Genomic DNA, 22,852 nt, shown 5'->3' with positions numbered 1-22,852 from the left:
GACATGATTTTCAGCTAATGTTTTGTGAATTCTCACTTTTCACACAAGGCAGGAATCAGAGGGTCAGACTTATTGTTCTGGCAATAAGGGAGAACTCAGTGTGCTTTAGTGTATATCATCGGCTGGTATCAAAGCCCAACTTCCATTACTCTCTGCATAGGAGTCTCTTACAGCCCCCACTCAGCACACATTCATCACTATCCCACCAGATACCTACCCCTGCTCTTCTATTTTGAAGTATGCACAAGCATTCAGACAGACTAGACTCTTTTTTTTTCTTATTTTAAATATGCATCCTAGTTCCCTGTTGCTTCTTCCTTACCCTCCTCCCTCCCATGCTCCCCCCAACACCCACAAGCACCACCACACTCCCATCCCATCCCTCCCAACTCCATAGAGAGGGTGATGTCTCCCTGGAGGGGTCATTTAAATCTGTCAGGTCTTTTGGAGTAGGGACTAGGCCCTCCCTCCTGCCACTAGGTTAAGGGAGTATCTCTCCATGGGGAATGTATTCCCAAAGTCCCTTTGTGCACCAGGGATACATCCTGGTTTCACTGTCCCAGGTCCCTTAGACTGCCCTAGCTTTCTAACTGAGACCCATGTTCAGGGTTTCTGAGTTGGTCCAGTGCTGGTTTCCTGGCTATCAGTCTGGGGGGGGGGCCCATTAGCTCCTCCTTGTTCACCTGATCAGACTCTTGTTACAGGAAAAGATACTGACCTTCTTTCCAGGTGCAAAAGAAAATAAGTTGGTGACGTCACACACCCACCCCACCCTTGTTATGCTTTCACCAATCTGATCCCTCCTGGGAAGGAGTGAGGAGAATCTTTTGGAGGTGCTGGGTTTATTATACTAATTCTGTGAATGTGGTACAAGTTCTTTAAATCCGTGTCCATCTGACCATCTAATCAAACAATGTCTGAAATGCAAGACCAGGTCTTGCATTTCCAACAAAACTAGCCAGCCATGGTATCGAATGAGAGCTCCCGTAAAATGGAGATCTGAGGCCTGGCTGTGGTTGCTCACACCTTTAATCCCAGCACTTGGGAGGCAGAGGCAGAAGGATCTCTGTGAACTTGAGATCAACCTGGTCTACAGAATGAGTTCCAGGATGGTCTCAAAAGCTACAGAGAAATCCTGTCTCAAAGAAAAAAAAATTAGGATCTTAGATGAGAAGCCAAGTGTACAGATGTTACAAGGACAAAGACCACGATTTTCTTGTAGTTTTGTGGGGTCTAGAGGACAATAGACCACAATAGATTTTAAATTTTCTTGGCACTTTACAAGGGGAATATATTACTAGAGGATACATGCTAACTCCATTCCATAATGAGCCTAGAATTCCGGACAAAGCCTTGCTAATTTTTACCTGCCTCTAAAAGCTCAAAAGAGCCAAATAAACTAACATGTAAATGACTATGTAATAATCATTTCCCAATAAAGCCAAACAACACCACATGTAAAAACTATTAAGTTGTGTCCTATGAATTTTAAAGCCATTATCTGTAAATGTAGTTTAGTTGGTGAAAGGCTAGACCAGCGTTCAGTCAGTAGGTCTCCTGAAGGAGCAGAGTGACTTACCTGATATCAACAGGGGGTCCAGAACTCCTATTGCCAGCAAGGCCAAGCAGAGACTTCAGGCTCCAGGACTCCTCAGCATAGGTAGGAAGTGACCACAAGCTACAGGACTCTGAGTGGTTCTACCTGGCCTCCTCTCCTCATTTTATACACCTTGCCTGTAGCCCCACCCTCTACAAAAAAAAAAAAAAAAAAAGAAAGAACCAACTCCTACCTGATTGGTCCACCCACTTAATCCTGCAGATGAGGGATTTTTTTTTTTTTTCTACAACAGATTGATTAAATCTGACCTATCCGGTAACAACAAAAACACTAAAATCAAAAGTCAGTATTCTATCTGTGGATAGACTGACTTATATATGCATCTACAGGCACATGTTTGTATGTATGTACTTTAGTATGTAAAGTTCTAGTCTATGTGTGTGTATTATTGTGGGTGGGTATTTGAGTATGCAGTGAGATTTTGGGTAACCAATGGCTACAACATTAGCTTTTGTCTCCAAACAACAGAAACAAAAAACAACCACATGAATGTGTTCCAGATGAGAAAGAGCTGAGGTAGGTGTCAGGAACCTGGAGTCCTCCATAGCAAGAAGCTTACTTGGCTTCATGACTTGATCCAGGACTTCAGAATCATCAAGAGTAAGATGGACACTTTATCTCAAAGTGAAAACCAACAGCAAAGCAAGATGAGATGCAAATCAAACAAAAACAGTAAACTGTGTTAATACACCTGTGTCATTCTGCACTCCAGAAGCTGTGGTGGCAGGATTTCTGTGGTTTCAGGCAAACCTGATCCACACAGTGAGAAACTGTAAACAACAACATCCAATTCCAAACAGAAAACAGTGGTGCTTTTCTTGAAGAATACACAGGAAACCTCAGTGCCTCACATGGTCTCTTAGAAACAATCCCTTGCTCAGCAACCCCAAGAAGGCTCCATGACTAAGACACTTGCTCCTAGCCCGAAGATCTGAGGTGATGTCTGGAATCCTGGGAATCAGACTGCAGAAGGTTTCCTCTGACCTCCCCATGTGCCCCATGACCAGTGGCCACACACCATTAGTTAATGGTGCAGTAATTGTTTTTGCTGTGCTGATGTATTTATTATTTATGATTTCATCAAGATGGCCTGAAGAATCACAATTCAGAGCCAGCCATTCTAGTTAGCTGTAGAAGCTGAACAGAGTTGTGCATACTGTTAATCCCTGGACTCTGGAGATTAAGGCAGATGGATGTCTGTTAATCTAAGGCTACCCAGGGCTACACAAGTTTGAATCAGTCTAAAAGTGACATCTGCTGGGCACATGTGCATGACTGTCACCTCTGCAGTCAGGGGGGAGAGGGCTGTAGTACCAGAGTTTGATGTCACTCCTGCCTATAAATAGGTTTCACCCCAGTGTAAAAAGCACCAGGGCCCTCAAGCTAAGAAAGGAAGGAAGCAAGGATTTTCCTCCTTGAGGAAAATCAGGAAAAATGATTCAATTACAAATTAAATGGTCCTGAGAAAGTTGGTGCACACCTTTAATCCAAGCCTTTAATCTCAGTAATTGAGAGGCAGAGGCAGGCAAATCTCTGAATTCAAGGCCAGCCTGTATAACTCAGTGAGTTCCAGCGGTCTCAGAAAGCTACATATTAAGAACCTGACAAACAAACAAAGAAAAAAAACCACCAAACAACCAAAAAAAACTAGTAAATAAGAGGAAACAGAGAGACAGGAAGAAGGAAGGAAAGAGGTATGAAGGAAAAAAAGAAAAGGAAGGAAGGAAAAAAAGGAAAATAACCCAAATAAAATTCTTAAATTCTTGGTCTTGGATTTCCCTCTTCCATTATGTGTACCCTGGAAAGCAGTCTCACATCACCATATTAGCATGAATCATTACATGCTGAGCCATCTTGTTGGCCAGTCCTATTTTTTATTATATTTTTCGAGAGAGGGTTTTTTTTTTTTTTTCTTGTATTGCTTTGGAGGCTGTCCTGGAAGTAGCTCTCTAGACTAGGCTGGCCTCAAACTCACAGACATCCACCTGCTTCTGCTCCCTGAGTGCTGGGCTTAAAGCTTATGCCACCAAAGGATGGCCTATCCATTTGTTTTAAGAACCACTGTTCAGAATTTTACAGAAAAGTTACTGATACCATTTACATCCCATATTCTCCCTCCTCCAATGACTCTCTTGGCCCTCATTAATTCTCCGTTTCCAGACTATTCTGCAGTAATTACACACAAAACACACACACACACACACACACACACACACACACACACACACACCTATAAATACATCCTGCCACCTTCCTTTAGTGTTGCTCATGTACCCAAGTTTAGGGAAGATCACTGGGTGGGTAAGCAATCAGTCAGCTCATTCCAGGTGCCTGATTCTCCCTTTTGGTAACTCTTTAATCCCTGTATTTCTTTATTCTTGGCTGAGGCCTTGTGAGATTTTTCCCATCCAAGTTAGGTGTTCTGCTGCCCTTGTCACTGTGCAGGTCTTGTTTCAGTGACAAAGGCGTTAGTGTTGGGTTCTGCACTCTGTCATTTATAGAAGACACTACCTCACATTGTCATCATGGTCCTCTGGCTCTAGGAGTCTCTCTGCTCTCTCTTCCTGCATGTTCCCTGAGCCTTAGGTGTAGGTCAGTTATCTAGATGTATTAATTGGGCATGGGCACCCATTGCTATTTCTTCTTTCCTTTTTCATCATTATGGATTTCTGTTATGGACACCCTCTACTTCAAACAAACAAACAAAAATGTTTTTTTTTGGTATGGACAGGTTTAGAGCTCCACTTATCTATGGATACACGATTAGGTTCTTAGAGAACCTGTGGACTTATCCTGGAAAGGAAATGGGGCAGTATTGGGTTCTCCTCTAGTATTGGGTCCATAACCTCACCAGCCTCAGGGATTTGCCTAGCTTTCTACTACCACACATAAATTCCATCCTATGGAGAAGGCTACAAGTCCCATTAGGTGTCTGTTTGTCACTCCTGAAATACGAGTGTCATTGTTACACCCTTGGGTGTATCTTGACATATCTTGTCTTGTCATAGTGGCCCATAGGCTTCACATCCAGGTAAGACTTTCAGTTGCATTTCTCCCTAGCAGCTTGCATAGCACCTTTGTACATAGGACTTGCAGTTAAGTCCCAGCTTCATTCCTACCAGTCCTTGGTCCAAAGCAAGTGGTTGCCTACAGCAGTAAGTCTTACTTCCAATTTCTGGGATGCAAATGAGGTCATTGACAATGGCTCCTGTGGTCTGAACTGCTCTGACATTACATGCATTTTATGAATACAGGCAAACACTCACACTCGCAAAATAAAATGAAATGAATCTTTGGAAAACACCTGGATAGGGATAGTTTAACTTCTTTTTCTATTCCCTTTATTTTCCTTCTCTTGCCTTAATGCTCCAGCTAGAGCTTCAAGCACAGCATTGAAAAGGAGTGGTGATACTGGCCATCGTCATCTACTCCCTGACTTCACTGGGATTGCTTCAGGTTTCTCTCCATTTAACATGACACGGGCTGGGGATTTCTTATCGGGACCTTTTATTGTGTTGAAGACTGTTCCCTGTCTCCCTAACTTTCTAGACTTTTATCAAGGCATGTGGCCATTTTAAAAGACTATTTCTGTTTATATAAACCAAAGGAGCTAGAGTGATGGCTCAGTGGGCAAGAGTACTGGCTGCTCTTCCAGAGGTCCTGGGTTCAATTCCCAGAACCTACATGGCAGCTTACATCTGATTGTAATTCACATTCAAGTACTTATGACACGTTCACACAGATGTACATGCAAACACCAATGCACATACAAGATAAAAAAATTTTTAAAAACAAAGGAACTAAACAAAAACAAGTATCTATACCTGCCTATAGTTATACTCAGAAATCTAGAGGCAGAGGCAAGATAGGAAGCTGAGACAGTTTGGGATGTATATATGTATGCTGTTGTCTTAGCTGTGTGTTGACCACTCATGCCTTTAACATCAGCCCTTGGGAGACAGAGGCAGGCTGATCCCTGTGCTTATGAGGCCAGCCTGCAGTACAAACCAAGTTCCAGGGTAACCTCCAAGGCAATACAGAGAAACCCAGTCTCAAGAAAACAAAACAAAAAAGAAAAGAAAATTCGGTTAACAAAACAATGCAAAACAAAAGAAACAACAAATCAATATCAACAAAAATAGTAAAATGAAAACAGTTTAGCTAGAATGTGGTGCCACGTGCCTTTAATCACAGCAATCCTGTTGTATAGGCAGGTGGAGATCTCTATGAATTTAGGGCAAAAGGAAACAGAGCTAGTTGCAGGAGAAGATCCAGAGCTACGGAGCAATCCTGTCTGATAAAAACAAAACAAAACAAAACAAAACAAAAACCCAACCAAACACAAAAATATAATTCAGAAACAGTTTGTTTGTTTGCTCGGTTATTTATTTATTTATTTATTTATTTTTTTTTTAACATATAGTGGCACGTGTACTTTGAACCTTTTGTTCATTTCAGAGATAAATGTTTATGGTGCATAATTTCTTTATGGATGCCTGTATTGTGTTTGCAAATACTGTACTGATGGACGTGGATCCATGTCCATCAGGGATATTCAATTATTTGTTCTTCTCTCTTGACCTGGTATGCGATTACAGTCATGCTGGCTCTGTAGAAGGAATTTAATGGTGCTTCATCTGATTTCTTATTTTGCTTTGACAGTGGGACTGCTTCAGAACATGCACACTGCCACTCCCAGTACAGGTGGTCACCTCAGGGCTACAGCGCACACACAAACCAATCAAGACCTGGTTACATCCTTGGCGTGTCTCTATAGAGCTCTGGACAGCTGTATCAGCAGCACACTTGATGCCTCTTCACACTGCTTCACACCAGCCTCTGCCACACAAGCCAGTACAAGGTACTCCCCAGCTACTCAGCCCCTACCAAACCTGCCCCCCTCCCACATACACACCACACACAGCCTTTCCCACACAGAGACAGACTCAGGCTGCCACCCCTTCACAGGGAGTCTCCAGCCCTGTTGGGTCCCTTGTACCTGGTATGGAGGGCCCCCTATCTGCAGAGCACAGAGAAAAGTTTTGTCATGGTCTGGACAGCGGCTCCTCATCTTACCTTAGCAATGCTTTCAAGTTGCCTTTTATAGAGTAGATGTCATTCATATAGAGATTCTGGACACAATTGAGATGGAGATGGGGGAACTGAGGAATGGTCTTGGTGACACACTTTTTCATGTCTGGTGGAGCAAAGTCACCACTGAAGACCTTCTTGAAGATTCCCAGCATAGGGAGAGTACAAGGATTTCCCAGCTATTCCAGGTAATGTGCAAACCAGTCTGGGCTTCCCTGTTGCCATCAGGAATTCAGTTCCAATTCCTGGACACAGTCTCTGCCTAAAATTTTCAGAGACTGTGCCTACCTGGAACTTGTTGTGTAGCCTGAGCAGACTTGGAATTCTCAGTAATCATCCTACCCCAATATCTGGCTGTGAAATCAAAGTAAAGAGAAGCCATTCTGACAATGCCTTCCTTCTTCCTTCCTGCTAGCCTTCTCTTACATTTGTTCATGTGGCTGCTGGTTGCCTGAAGTTGTCAACCTCAGCTGAGTAATGCAGACTTGCTACCTTAGGAAGGTTTCCAGAGTGCCAGATGACTGCAATTCAGAATCTCACAGCAGGAGCACTGTGGGCCCATCAGAGATGGCAGAAGCAAAATAATGACAAAACAGCCTTGAACTCCAGACCTTCTTTCCTCCACTTCCTGGGTGATGAGACTCCATTCCACTGTGTCTGTGTGTCCTGGTTTTCAGAACTCCCTAATTCTGACTGGCAACCTTCATGCACATAACAGCCTCCAAGAGAGGGACAAAAGTCCTTGTCCTGTTCTAAAAAAAATTGATATCCCTTAAGAACAATAATATAGCCAGAAGGTGGTAGTGCATCCCTTTAATCCCAGCACTCAGGAGGCAGAGGCAGGAGTTCCCTGTGAGCTTGAGTTCAGCCTGGTATATAAGAGCTAGTTACAGGACAGGCTACAAAAATAAATAAATAAATAAATAAATAAATAAATAAATAAATAAATAAATAAATAAGAAAACTCCCTCCCATGAAAAACGTTTTCTAATATGAACTGTCCTTAGTGTGCTAATGAGTCCCTAAACCTAGTCCTTGTACCTTACTTCCCTGGATAAGCAGATAACAACGGGGAATTTTTGAAACATTTCACCTCTTATTGCTGTGTTATGAACCATTTTGTTGGCAGAGCTTGACAACAATTCTAAAGTGACCTGGCTGCAATCTTGGTACCCTAAGTTTATTCCTCGGGACCCACAGAGTAGAAGGGGAGGGCTGACTCCCAAACTTTTCCTCTGACCTCCTCAGGTAGGCCAAGATGGAATGTTGTGGTGTACATATACACACAAAATAGATAGGTGCAGGGGCTGGAGAAATGTCCCATCAGTTCAGAGGATGCACTGCTCTTGAGGAGAACCTGAGTTTCATTCCCAGCATCAGTGTTAGACATCTATAACACTCCTGTAACATCAGTTCCAAGGGAATCCAAGGCCTCTAGCTAGCTACCTTAGGCTGCTGCACTTTCAATCACATATAAGTTCTTTAAGAAGCAACAGGAAGCTAACATCCTGCTGAAGTGATACTGTGGCTGTGTACTGACATCCAAAAACATCTGACTAAATTGGAGGCTGGAGAAATGGTCAGCAGTTAGGCACACTTGCTGCTCTTGTCAGGGACACAGGATCGGTTGCCACCGCTCACATGTTGGCTCACAACCATCTAGGGGAGTTGCTGGATTCCAGACCAAGTTCATAACAGTAAACAGGCCAAAGACCCTTTGACAACAGCATTCTAAACTTTATATTTCAGGCTTGTTTAGAGTCCTGGAGAACTGAGCACAGTCCATTCACCATCACATGCCAGGCTCATCCCTCAGGCCCCTTCTGCTAACCTTTCTCCTGAGAATGGATTCATCAACCTGTAATGGAACTAGATAGGGTATCTTTGTTTGGGGTGGTTTTGTGAGGCTTTGCCTACCCAGGGAGAATTATGGCTTTGAAAGCAACAGATGGTGATGGAATTGAAACATGTAAACCATGGTATTCACCAACACTAGAGTAGTGAATTGACCCTGAGAGATCCCTGTGTTGGGAGAAGGGCTTGCTAAGTTTCTTGTCCTCAATGGGACTTTGCTTCCATGCTTCCTCGCCTTCCTGGACTGATTGATGTGCACTATGAGAAGAAATCGTTGGGACTTAGAGGATTTCTCCCAAGATGGATCAGAGGCCTCTGGTACCAGATTAGAGGAATGTTGTGCTGCGATTAAAGATGTGTGCCACCACTGCCTGCCTGGTTATTCATATCATTCAAGAGTTGATCCATTTAGTCATGGTGTTTAATTTATTAGCAGAGGATAACCTTTCACAATAATCCTGGGGCAGGAATGAGGGTGTATTTCTTTGGAAATATGCTGTACAATATGCCTGAGGCCCTACACTGCCTCCTTAGGCTTTCTCCCCCAAAATACAGTAATAATAATAAAATTATTATTTATTTATCATTTTTTATGCATACAAAGTTCTGTGTGCATGCATCCCAGATTGTCAGAAGAAGGCACCCAATATTATCACAGATGGTTGTTAGACAAGTGATTACTGGGTATTGTACTCAGGGCTTTGGAAGAGCAGCTAGTACTCTTAACCACTGAGCCATCTCTATAGGCCCCTCTTAATCTAGGGTCTGAGATTCACAGAATGAGAAGACAGCGACACCAAGGCCTTGGTTATGAGGTGGGTAAACACACAGTGCTTCTTTGTACTTTTTTTTTTTTTTTTTTTTTTTTTTTTTTGGTAACAGGATTCTTGGTATTTCTTTAGAGACTGTCCCGGAACTACCTCTGTAGACCAGGCTATCCTCCCACTCAAAGAGATCTGCCTGCCTCTGCCTCCTGAGTATTGGGATTACAGGTGTGTGCCACCAAAGCTTGACCCATTTACTACCTAAAATAAGATATTCAACACACGCAGGGATACACAGAGAACATCTGGCTATATAAAAGTCACAGTAATATATGAATAATAACATTGATATAAGAAAACAGAATCTAGAAAAATGCATTCTAATGTTAAAGGTAACTCCCTCCTCAGGCAGTCAGACTCAGAAGATCTTGTGTAATTTTAAATTTTTAATTTTTTTGACACAGGATTTTTCCATGTAGTCCTGGCTATCCCAGAACTCAAGGTCATAGAAATCAATGTGTAACTGCCTCCCTACTGCTGGCACATGGCACCCCAGGGATGGTTCTGTCCAAAGTGGGATAATCAAGTGTCCTTCAGCGTTAATAGAGTATGTGAAGTTAGCAGGCATCACAATGACATGTGAGAAAGGAGGACTGGGTTTATTGATAAAGACCAATGAAAATACAGAGTCCTAAAAATTATCTTATTGCTAACTGATACAATGAAATAGCTGGCTTGGCTACTCTCTCGGCAAATGAAGACAGAGCTCACAACCAAAGAGTTAACAACCAGGTCTCAGGTCAATCAGGTCTCTAGAAAGGGCTGTGGCTTCAGTCATCTTAAAGGTGGGCCCAGCTCCTCCTGTGTGACTACCCTGGGATGCAATCACCTGTGTTTCTCCAAAACTATCTTCAAAGGAGATCAGGTGTACACTGCTGTGTTCAGTTTCACACTTCTGTACAAACAATCCAGCGAGCAGTCATCCCATGGGAAGTTTTCTGGGGAAGCCAATGACATAAATGACTTCAGTTCATTCTGATGTTGGCAAGCCTTGGCCCATAATGTCCTTGATGGCACTTCCTGTGGTTGGTCACAGAACCTTGACTGTGACCTAAAGCTGAGATTAATGCCTGAGGACTCAATGGAAGAACATCCAGGTACCTAGTCTGACCATATGTTTACAGCTGTCCCATACCGGCAAGACGGTGGTGATCCTGTTCTGACAGAGGCACAGTCAGAAATGTGAAATTGCCTTTCTGATTCCACCAGTCAGCTATCACCATGATCTCGTTACACATCAAATCAAGTCGGTCCCTGCAGTGTGGATCCCCTGACCACTCTTGTTTCCAGTATATCACACGGTATCTGAAACAGAGTGTTCTGGAACCCCACGATCAGATCCAACACCTAGACTTTCATTTCTCTGTATGCAGAAGCAATCTTTTCCTATCTACTGCCCACAGTCACAAAGTCTGGTCTCCATGTCATAAACAGAGCGCTTACAGCATTGAAGGCAGGTGCCTGTAGCAAAGACTATTTTCTTGGGCTGCCTTTTGGCAAAGAGTATATCCAGGAGCTCAAGACAGAGTTGGGTAAATTGCTCCACTAGGACACGACCCAGGGGGTCATAGCACTCCAGAGAGGCTGGGTAGAACTCTGCAGTCAAGTTGCTTAAACCGGCCATGCTTTGCACAAGCTTCTTCAGTACAGCAGTGGAGAGGTCGTTGTCATAGAAATTCACGGTGGTCAGCTGTGAGCACCGGCTCAGGGCAGGCAAGAGGGCACTGAGGTCAGAGTCCTCCATCACGCAGTTCACTAACTCCAGGTTCTGCAAAGTGTCTGCCACATTCTCAAGGACAACTCGGAGATGTGGGACACAGAACCTGGACAACACTACACCACTGAGTTTCAGGTGTTTCAATTGACAGAGCGCCTGACACTGTGACAAGTGTTTGAAGCCTGACTGGGGGAGCTGGCAGAGAGTGATAGACAAGAACTTCAGTGGGGTCTTCAGGCATCTAGGGAAAGAAAAGGAAATTAGTGCAAAGTGCTAGAAGGCACTAAAAAGGCTGACACTGAGACACAGGGGCCCACATATGCTAAGTCAGTCTAGCCTTATACTGAAGGTCAGCCCTTGGGAAACAATCTGTTTGTCCCAGTTCATACAGTTGCCTCCCGGGGCATATACATAAGGTTGGATGGTCTCAGACCACACATTCCCAGCCAGCTCCTTGACCAACCTTGACCATCACAGAAAGGTTCTGGCAGCATGTTGTCACGTGTCCTGCACAGCTCATTGATGTCCTCTTATCAGTCACTGCCTCCATCCCTCATTTCAGTGTCCCACCCTTGAAACTGATGGTCCCTCTTCCCAGCATCAACCATTTTCCATCTACTAATTCCAAAGCTGTGCTCATATAGTCCTCCTCTGCAGAGAGACTTAGAGGCTGAGAGAGGGCTCCAGCAGGAGGATAAGGTGGCCCCTGCTGGGAGATATCTGAGTACAGAGCTCCTTAGGACCCTGTGCAGCTGTGGGCACGTCCCAGTTCGAGGCCTCCTACTCTGTCCTGTTTCCTTCCCATTGGCATAGCCAGGATCTCAAGCAGGACTATCCAGAGCACACTACCATGTCTGACCCACCCAAAGGAGCTGCTTTCAAGCCAGCTCTCTAACCATCTCCTGCCCCAGCACAGACTCTGCTAAATGAATGGTCATTGAACTACGTGACCTCATTTAAGAAGGACACAAGTCCACACTTAGCTACTGTGATGATTCCATCACAGTTAAATCCACAGTGGCTGGAACACCTCAGGGCCCGGCCCACTAATGCTTGAAGTAAAGGGGAAAGTTTTGCTGTCACAGTAGAAGCAGCTCTCCATCATTCCTTACCCGAATAGCTGTTGCATGTGGTCAGGCGAAAGGTGGATGCCATGCATGGAGAAATGCTCCAGAGAGTTGAGTTTGGAGAACTGAGAGAAAACTTCCAGAGTACATGTCTCCTCTGTGTCAGCCAACATATTTAGAACCGTGTGTGTGTTCAAGAAGATGTGAGCTAGATGGAATTTGCAAAGTTTTGTCATATAGCCAAGGCTAGGTGCAATGTGAGCCAGGAAGGTCAGAATGTGGTTGGTGGATAACTCCAGTTCCTCTATATCCTCAGGTGGGAAAATTTCCAAGATCTCCTTGATAATCTCCACAGGGAAGGCACAGATCTTCATCTTCATGCAGCACAGCTGCACAGAGTCTTTCCTCTGCTGGGCCCACTGCAGCAAGCACGTCTGGTGCTCTGTCAGGTGGAACCTGAGGCTAAGGTCAGTGACCACCTTCAAATCCCGCCTCAGTTTATTTCCTCCTTGCTCCTCACTTTCAGTCTCTGTTGAGCAGAACCAGTCCTCTCTGCTGGCCCATACATCCCAGAAATCCTGGTTCACATTCCTCAAGTCAAGTACTCGAAGCTTCCACTCTCTGTGAGGAGAAAGTTGGAATTTTAGAAAATAAACCTGGAACTGCCTCAGAGACAGCCTCTGTCCAACCTCTCTACCTTTACTTCCAGCACAGCCCCTCTCACCTGGCAGGCGAGAACTCTGCCTGAACTTCATCTGGAGACCTTTCCTTCAATTACTCTAGACTGGTATCTGTAGGAGAGCCAGGGAAAGCTCATCCCACTATGGCTTCCTTTTCTCTGAGCTCTCTTCCACTCCTGACTGTCATCATATGAACCCTCAACATGAATAGAAGTTCTACAGACCTCCAAGGGGGTGACACCAGAAGCCTCTGTCCACTTTGACCACATTCTCCATGACCTCACATGCATCTCATCTATATAGCCCAGCCACTCCCCTTCTAGTCTTCTTGGGCCTTGCTTACCTGGGTCGATCCTTCTGTGCCTGAAGAATATCTACACCATCCAGAACAGCTTGCAACACATCCGCATTGGCTGTCTTCATCAGAGCCCCCACGGGGAGGTAGGAAAAGGGCCAGGCTGCCACCATTGCCTTCAGTAGCTCCATGCATCTACCGGTGATGGCCTTCTTGAACACTGGTGGGAAGAGGTTAATGGGCAGGTACTCCAGAGTAGAGATGGTTGAGGTCTGGTTGCACAGCAGGTTCTCTACTGCCAGCTGCTGGAGTGTGGGTGGGTTGTAGATGCTCATCCTGGTAGATCTTTGGTCAGAAGGACAGAAGGATCCTGGTGAAGCATTTAGGAGACATGATTTTCAGCTAATGTTTTGTGAATTCTCACTTTTCACACAAGGCAGGAATCAGAGGGTCAGACTTATTGTTCTGGCAATAAGGGAGAACTCAGTGTGCTTTAGTGTATATCATCGGCTGGTATCAAAGCCCAACTTCCATTACTCTCTGCATAGGAGTCTCTTACAGCCCCCACTCAGCACACATTCATCACTATCCCACCAGATACCTACCCCTGCTCTTCTATTTTGAAGTATGCACAAGCATTCAGACAGACTAGACTCTTTTTTTTTCTTATTTTAAATATGCATCCTAGTTCCCTGTTGCTTCTTCCTTACCCTCCTCCCTCCCATGCTCCCCCCAACACCCACAAGCACCACCACACTCCCATCCCATCCCTCCCAACTCCATAGAGAGGGTGATGTCTCCCTGGAGGGGTCATTTAAATCTGTCAGGTCTTTTGGAGTAGGGACTAGGCCCTCCCTCCTGCCACTAGGTTAAGGGAGTATCTCTCCATGGGGAATGTATTCCCAAAGTCCCTTTGTGCACCAGGGATACATCCTGGTTTCACTGTCCCAGGTCCCTTAGACTGCCCTAGCTTTCTAACTGAGACCCATGTTCAGGGTTTCTGAGTTGGTCCAGTGCTGGTTTCCTGGCTATCAGTCTGGGGGGGGGGGGCCCATTAGCTCCTCCTTGTTCACCTGATCAGACTCTTGTTACAGGAAAAGATACTGACCTTCTTTCCAGGTGCAAAAGAAAATAAGTTGGTGACGTCACACACCCACCCCACCCTTGTTATGCTTTCACCAATCTGATCCCTCCTGGGAAGGAGTGAGGAGAATCTTTTGGAGGTGCTGGGTTTATTATACTAATTCTGTGAATGTGGTACAAGTTCTTTAAATCCGTGTCCATCTGACCATCTAATCAAACAATGTCTGAAATGCAAGACCAGGTCTTGCATTTCCAACAAAACTAGCCAGCCATGGTATCGAATGAGAGCTCCCGTAAAATGGAGATCTGAGGCCTGGCTGTGGTTGCTCACACCTTTAATCCCAGCACTTGGGAGGCAGAGGCAGAAGGATCTCTGTGAACTTGAGATCAACCTGGTCTACAGAATGAGTTCCAGGATGGTCTCAAAAGCTACAGAGAAATCCTGTCTCAAAGAAAAAAAAATTAGGATCTTAGATGAGAAGCCAAGTGTACAGATGTTACAAGGACAAAGACCACGATTTTCTTGTAGTTTTGTGGGGTCTAGAGGACAATAGACCACAATAGATTTTAAATTTTCTTGGCACTTTACAAGGGGAATATATTACTAGAGGATACATGCTAACTCCATTCCATAATGAGCCTAGAATTCCGGACAAAGCCTTGCTAATTTTTACCTGCCTCTAAAAGCTCAAAAGAGCCAAATAAACTAACATGTAAATGACTATGTAATAATCATTTCCCAATAAAGCCAAACAACACCACATGTAAAAACTATTAAGTTGTGTCCTATGAATTTTAAAGCCATTATCTGTAAATGTAGTTTAGTTGGTGAAAGGCTAGACCAGCGTTCAGTCAGTAGGTCTCCTGAAGGAGCAGAGTGACTTACCTGATATCAACAGGGGGTCCAGAACTCCTATTGCCAGCAAGGCCAAGCAGAGACTTCAGGCTCCAGGACTCCTCAGCATAGGTAGGAAGTGACCACAAGCTACAGGACTCTGAGTGGTTCTACCTGGCCTCCTCTCCTCATTTTATACACCTTGCCTGTAGCCCCACCCTCTACAAAAAAAAAAAAAAAAGAAAGAAAGAACCAACTCCTACCTGATTGGTCCACCCACTTAATCCTGCAGATGAGGGATTTTTTTTTTTTTTTCTACAACAGATTGATTAAATCTGACCTATCCGGTAACAACAAAAACACTAAAATCAAAAGTCAGTATTCTATCTGTGGATAGACTGACTTATATATGCATCTACAGGCACATGTTTGTATGTATGTACTTTAGTATGTAAAGTTCTAGTCTATGTGTGTGTATTATTGTGGGTGGGTATTTGAGTATGCAGTGAGATTTTGGGTAACCAATGGCTACAACATTAGCTTTTGTCTCCAAACAACAGAAACAAAAAACAACCACATGAATGTGTTCCAGATGAGAAAGAGCTGAGGTAGGTGTCAGGAACCTGGAGTCCTCCATAGCAAGAAGCTTACTTGGCTTCATGACTTGATCCAGGACTTCAGAATCATCAAGAGTAAGATGGACACTTTATCTCAAAGTGAAAACCAACAGCAAAGCAAGATGAGATGCAAATCAAACAAAAACAGTAAACTGTGTTAATACACCTGTGTCATTCTGCACTCCAGAAGCTGTGGTGGCAGGATTTCTGTGGTTTCAGGCAAACCTGATCCACACAGTGAGAAACTGTAAACAACAACATCCAATTCCAAACAGAAAACAGTGGTGCTTTTCTTGAAGAATACACAGGAAACCTCAGTGCCTCACATGGTCTCTTAGAAACAATCCCTTGCTCAGCAACCCCAAGAAGGCTCCATGACTAAGACACTTGCTCCTAGCCCGAAGATCTGAGGTGATGTCTGGAATCCTGGGAATCAGACTGCAGAAGGTTTCCTCTGACCTCCCCATGTGCCCCATGACCAGTGGCCACACACCATTAGTTAATGGTGCAGTAATTGTTTTTGCTGTGCTGATGTATTTATTATTTATGATTTCATCAAGATGGCCTGAAGAATCACAATTCAGAGCCAGCCATTCTAGTTAGCTGTAGAAGCTGAACAGAGTTGTGCATACTGTTAATCCCTGGACTCTGGAGATTAAGGCAGATGGATGTCTGTTAATCTAAGGCTACCCAGGGCTACACAAGTTTGAATCAGTCTAAAAGTGACATCTGCTGGGCACATGTGCATGACTGTCACCTCTGCAGTCAGGGGGAGAGGGCTGTAGTACCAGAGTTTGATGTCACTCCTGCCTATAAATAGGTTTCACCCCAGTGTAAAAAGCACCAGGGCCCTCAAGCTAAGAAAGGAAGGAAGCAAGGATTTTCCTCCTTGAGGAAAATCAGGAAAAATGATTCAATTACAAATTAAATGGTCCTGAGAAAGTTGGTGCACACCTTTAATCCAAGCCTTTAATCTCAGTAATTGAGAGGCAGAGGCAGGCAAATCTCTGAATTCAAGGCCAGCCTGTATAACTCAGTGAGTTCCAGCGGTCTCAGAAAGCTACATATTAAGAACCTGACAAACAAACAAAGAAAAAAAAACCACCAAACAACCAAAAAAAAACTAGTAAATAAGAGGAAACAGAGAGACAGGAAGAAGGAAGGAAAGAGGTATGAAGGAAAAAAAGAAAAGGAAGGAAGGAAAAAAAGGAAAATAACCCAAATAAAATTCTTAAATTCTTGGTCTTGGATTTCCCTCTTCCATTATGTGTACCCTGGAAAGCAGTCTCACATCACCATATTAGCATGAATCATTACATGCTGAGCCATCTTGTTGGCCAGTCCTATTTTTTATTATATTTTTCGAGAGAGGGTTTTTTTTTTTTTTTCTTGTATTGCTTTGGAGGCTGTCCTGGAAGTAGCTCTCTAGACTAGGCTGGCCTCAAACTCACAGACATCCACCTGCTTCTGCTCCCTGAGTGCTGGGCTTAAAGCTTATGCCACCAAAGGATGGCCTATCCATTTGTTTTAAGAACCACTGTTCAGAATTTTACAGAAAAGTTACTGATACCATTTACATCCCATATTCTCCCTCCTCCAATGACTCTCTTGGCCCTCATTAATTCTCCGTTTCCAGACTATTCTGCAGTAATTACACACAAAACACACACACACACACACACACACACACACACACACACACACACCTATAAATACATCCTGCCACCTTCCTTTAGTGTTGCTCATGTACCCAAGTTTAGGGAAGATCACTGGGTGGGTAAGCAATCAGTCAGCTCATTCCAGGTGCCTGATTCTCCCTTTTGGTAACTCTTTAATCCCTGTATTTCTTTATTCTTGGCTGAGGCCTTGTGAGATTTTTCCCATCCAAGTTAGGTGTTCTGCTGCCCTTGTCACTGTGCAGGTCTTGTTTCAGTGACAAAGGCGTTAGTGTTGGGTTCTGCACTCTGTCATTTATAGAAGACACTACCTCACATTGTCATCATGGTCCTCTGGCTCTAGGAGTCTCTCTGCTCTCTCTTCCTGCATGTTCCCTGAGCCTTAGGTGTAGGTCAGTTATCTAGATGTATTAATTGGGCATGGGCACCCATTGCTATTTCTTCTTTCCTTTTTCATCATTATGGATTTCTGTTATGGACACCCTCTACTTCAAACAAACAAACAAAAATGTTTTTTTTTGGTATGGACAGGTTTAGAGCTCCACTTATCTATGGATACACGATTAGGTTCTTAGAGAACCTGTGGACTTATCCTGGAAAGGAAATGGGGCAGTATTGGGTTCTCCTCTAGTATTGGGTCCATAACCTCACCAGCCTCAGGGATTTGCCTAGCTTTCTACTACCACACATAAATTCCATCCTATGGAGAAGGCTACAAGTCCCATTAGGTGTCTGTTTGTCACTCCTGAAATACGAGTGTCATTGTTACACCCTTGGGTGTATCTTGACATATCTTGTCTTGTCATAGTGGCCCATAGGCTTCACATCCAGGTAAGACTTTCAGTTGCATTTCTCCCTAGCAGCTTGCATAGCACCTTTGTACATAGGACTTGCAGTTAAGTCCCAGCTTCATTCCTACCAGTCCTTGGTCCAAAGCAAGTGGTTGCCTACAGCAGTAAGTCTTACTTCCAATTTCTGGGATGCAAATGAGGTCATTGACAATGGCTCCTGTGGTCTGAACTGCTCTGACATTACATGCATTTTATGAATACAGGCAAACACTCACACTCGCAAAATAAAATGAAATGAATCTTTGGAAAACACCTGGATAGGGATAGTTTAACTTCTTTTTCTATTCCCTTTATTTTCCTTCTCTTGCCTTAATGCTCCAGCTAGAGCTTCAAGCACAGCATTGAAAAGGAGTGGTGATACTGGCCATCGTCATCTACTCCCTGACTTCACTGGGATTGCTTCAGGTTTCTCTCCATTTAACATGACACGGGCTGGGGATTTCTTATCGGGACCTTTTATTGTGTTGAAGACTGTTCCCTGTCTCCCTAACTTTCTAGGACTTTTATCAAGGCATGTGGCCATTTTAAAAGACTATTTCTGTTTATATAAACCAAAGGAGCTAGAGTGATGGCTCAGTGGGCAAGAGTACTGGCTGCTCTTCCAGAGGTCCTGGGTTCAATTCCCAGAACCTACATGGCAGCTTACATCTGATTGTAATTCACATTCAAGTACTTATGACACGTTCACACAGATGTACATGCAAACACCAATGCACATACAAGATAAAAAAATTTTTAAAAACAAAGGAACTAAACAAAAACAAGTATCTATACCTGCCTATAGTTATACTCAGAAATCTAGAGGCAGAGGCAAGATAGGAAGCTGAGACAGTTTGGGATGTATATATGTATGCTGTTGTCTTAGCTGTGTGTTGACCACTCATGCCTTTAACATCAGCCCTTGGGAGACAGAGGCAGGCTGATCCCTGTGCTTATGAGGCCAGCCTGCAGTACAAACCAAGTTCCAGGGTAACCTCCAAGGCAATACAGAGAAACCCAGTCTCAAGAAAACAAAACAAAAAAGAAAAGAAAATTCGGTTAACAAAACAATGCAAAACAAAAGAAACAACAAATCAATATCAACAAAAATAGTAAAATGAAAACAGTTTAGCTAGAATGTGGTGCCACGTGCCTTTAATCACAGCAATCCTGTTGTATAGGCAGGTGGAGATCTCTATGAATTTAGGGCAAAAGGAAACAGAGCTAGTTGCAGGAGAAGATCCAGAGCTACGGAGCAATCCTGTCTGATAAAAACAAAACAAAACAAAACAAAAACCCAACCAAACACAAAAATATAATTCAGAAACAGTTTGTTTGTTTGCTCGGTTATTTATTTATTTATTTATTTATTTTTTTTTTAACATATAGTGGCACGTGTACTTTGAACCTTTTGTTCATTTCAGAGATAAATGTTTATGGTGCATAATTTCTTTATGGATGCCTGTATTGTGTTTGCAAATACTGTACTGATGGACGTGGATCCATGTCCATCAGGGATATTCAATTATTTGTTCTTCTCTCTTGACCTGGTATGCGATTACAGTCATGCTGGCTCTGTAGAAGGAATTTAATGGTGCTTCATCTGATTTCTTATTTTGCTTTGACAGTGGGACTGCTTCAGAACATGCACACTGCCACTCCCAGTACAGGTGGTCACCTCAGGGCTACAGCGCACACACAAACCAATCAAGACCTGGTTACATCCTTGGCGTGTCTCTATAGAGCTCTGGACAGCTGTATCAGCAGCACACTTGATGCCTCTTCACACTGCTTCACACCAGCCTCTGCCACACAAGCCAGTACAAGGTACTCCCCAGCTACTCAGCCCCTACCAAACCTGCCCCCCTCCCACATACACACCACACACAGCCTTTCCCACACAGAGACAGACTCAGGCTGCCACCCCTTCACAGGGAGTCTCCAGCCCTGTTGGGTCCCTTGTACCTGGTATGGAGGGCCCCCTATCTGCAGAGCACAGAGAAAAGTTTTGTCATGGTCTGCTCCTCATCTTACCTTAGCAATGCTTTCAAGTTGCCTTTTATAGAGTAGATGTCATTCATATAGAGATTCTGGACACAATTGAGATGGAGATGGGGGAACTGAGGAATGGTCTTGGTGACACACTTTTTCATGTCTGGTGGAGCAAAGTCACCACTGAAGACCTTCTTGAAGATTCCCAGCATAGGGAGAGTACAAGGATTTCCCAGCTATTCCAGGTAATGTGCAAACCAGTCTGGGCTTCCCTGTTGCCATCAGGAATTCAGTTCCAATTCCTGGACACAGTCTCTGCCTAAAATTTTCAGAGACTGTGCCTACCTGGAACTTGTTGTGTAGCCTGAGCAGACTTGGAATTCTCAGTAATCATCCTACCCCAATATCTGGCTGTGAAATCAAAGTAAAGAGAAGCCATTCTGACAATGCCTTCCTTCTTCCTTCCTGCTAGCCTTCTCTTACATTTGTTCATGTGGCTGCTGGTTGCCTGAAGTTGTCAACCTCAGCTGAGTAATGCAGACTTGCTACCTTAGGAAGGTTTCCAGAGTGCCAGATGACTGCAATTCAGAATCTCACAGCAGGAGCACTGTGGGCCCATCAGAGATGGCAGAAGCAAAATAATGACAAAACAGCCTTGAACTCCAGACCTTCTTTCCTCCACTTCCTGGGTGATGAGACTCCATTCCACTGTGTCTGTGTGTCCTGGTTTTCAGAACTCCCTAATTCTGACTGGCAACCTTCATGCACATAACAGCCTCCAAGAGAGGGACAAAAGTCCTTGTCCTGTTCTAAAAAAAATTGATATCCCTTAAGAACAATAATATAGCCAGAAGGTGGTAGTGCATCCCTTTAATCCCAGCACTCAGGAGGCAGAGGCAGGAGTTCCCTGTGAGCTTGAGTTCAGCCTGGTATATAAGAGCTAGTTACAGGACAGGCTACAAAAATAAATAAATAAATAAATAAATAAATAAATAAATAAATAAATAACTAAATAAAAAAACCCTCCCATGAAAAACGTTTTCTAATATGAACTGTCCTTAGTGTGCTAATGAGTCCCTAAACCTAGTCCTTGTACCTTACTTCCCTGGATAAGCAGATAACAACGGGGAATTTTTGAAACATTTCACCTCTTATTGCTGTGTTATGAACCATTTTGTTGGCAGAGCTTGACACAATTCTAAAGTGACCTGGCTGCAATCTTGGTACCCTAAGTTTATTCCTAGGGACCCACAGAGTAGAAGGGGAGGGCTGACTCCCAAACTTCTCCTCTGACCTCCTCAGGTAGGCCAAGATGGAATGTTGTGGTGTACATATACACACAAAATAGATAGGTGCAGGGGCTGGAGAAATGTCCCATCAGTTCAGAGGATGCACTGCTCTTGAGGAGAACCTGAGTTTCATTCCCAGCATCAGTGTTAGACATCTATAACACTCCTGTAACATCAGTTCCAAGGGAATCCAAGGCCTCTAGCTAGCTACCTTAGGCTGCTGCACTTTCAATCACATATAAGTTCTTTAAGAAGCAACAGGAAGCTAACATCCTGCTGAAGTGATACTGTGGCTGTGTACTGACATCCAAAAACATCTGACTAAATTGGAGGCTGGAGAAATGGTCAGCAGTTAGGCACACTTGCTGCTCTTGTCAGGGACACAGGATCGGTTGCCACCGCTCACATGTTGGCTCACAACCATCTAGGGGAGTTGCTGGATTCCAGACCAAGTTCATAACAGTAAACAGGCCAAAGACCCTTTGACAACAGCATTCTAAACTTTATATTTCAGGCTTGTTTAGAGTCCTGGAGAACTGAGCACAGTCCATTCACCATCACATGCCAGGCTCATCCCTCAGGCCCCTTCTGCTAACCTTTCTCCTGAGAATGGATTCATCAACCTGTAATGGAACTAGATAGGGTATCTTTGTTTGGGGTGGTTTTGTGAGGCTTCGCCTACCCAGGGAGAATTATGGCTTTGAAAGCAACAGATGGTGATGGAATTGAAACATGTAAACCATGGTATTCACCAACACTAGAGTAGTGAACTGACCCTGAGAGATCCCTGTGTTGGGAGAAGGGCTTGCTAAGTTTCTTGTCCTCAATGGGACTTTGCTTCCATGCTTCCTCGCCTTCCTGGACTGATTGATGTGCACTATGAGAAGAAATCGTTGGGACTTAGAGGATTTCTCCCAAGATGGATCAGAGGCCTCTGGTACCAGATTAGAGGAATGTTGTGCTGCGATTAAAGATGTGTGCCACCACTGCCTGCCTGGTTATTCATATCATTCAAGAGTTGATCCATTTAGTCATGGTGTTTAATGTATTAGCAGAGGATAACCTTTCACAATAATCCTGGGGCAGGAATGAGGGTGTATTTCTTTGGAAATATGCTGTACAATATGCCTGAGGCCCTACACTGCCTCCTTAGGCTTTCTCCCCCAAAATACAGTAATAATAATAAAATTATTATTTATTTATCATTTTTTATGCATACAAAGTTCTGTGTGCATGCATCCCACATTGTCAGAAGAAGGCACCCAATATTATCACAGATGGTTGTTAGACAAGTGATTACTGGGTATTGTACTCAGGGCTTTGGAAGAGCAGCTAGTACTCTTAACCACTGAGCCATCTCTATAGGCCCCTCTTAATCTAGGGT

The 22,852-nt window shown here is 43.9% G+C and overlaps 1 protein-coding gene across 1 annotated transcript; it reads right to left on the bottom strand.

Moving 5' to 3' along the window:
* Positions 1–10,777: 10,777 nt before the first annotated feature.
* LOC127224817 (PRAME family member 12-like) lies at positions 10,778–13,481 on the bottom strand. Its single transcript, XM_051187979.1, has 3 exons — positions 13,195–13,481; positions 12,217–12,792; positions 10,778–11,345 (listed from the first exon to the last, which is right to left on the bottom strand). Exons 1-3 carry the CDS (start codon positions 13,479–13,481, stop codon positions 10,778–10,780), a joined length of 1,431 nt encoding a protein of 476 aa, XP_051043936.1.
* Between the last annotated feature and the right edge of the window lie 9,371 nt (positions 13,482–22,852).

The sequence above is a fragment of the Phodopus roborovskii genome, unplaced genomic scaffold (genome assembly GCF_943737965.1).
Source record: "Phodopus roborovskii unplaced genomic scaffold, PHOROB, whole genome shotgun sequence".
In the NCBI taxonomy this organism is placed as follows: domain Eukaryota; kingdom Metazoa; phylum Chordata; class Mammalia; order Rodentia; family Cricetidae; genus Phodopus; species Phodopus roborovskii.
This window is presented reverse-complemented; position numbering and strand designations above follow the sequence as displayed.

Bases quoted from the DNA above. Each gene is read 5' to 3' on its own strand.
- LOC127224817 (XM_051187979.1), bottom strand. From the start codon at position 13,481: ATGAGCATCTACAACCCACCCACACTCCAGCAGCTGGCAGTAGAGAAC. The intron at 12,793-13,194 runs GTAAGCAAGGCC...TTCTCCTCACAG, and splicing joins GCACAGAAGGATCGACCCAG to AGAGTGGAAGCTTCGAGTAC. The intron at 11,346-12,216 runs GTAAGGAATGAT...TTCTTTCCCTAG, and splicing joins CACATGCAACAGCTATTCGG to ATGCCTGAAGACCCCACTGA.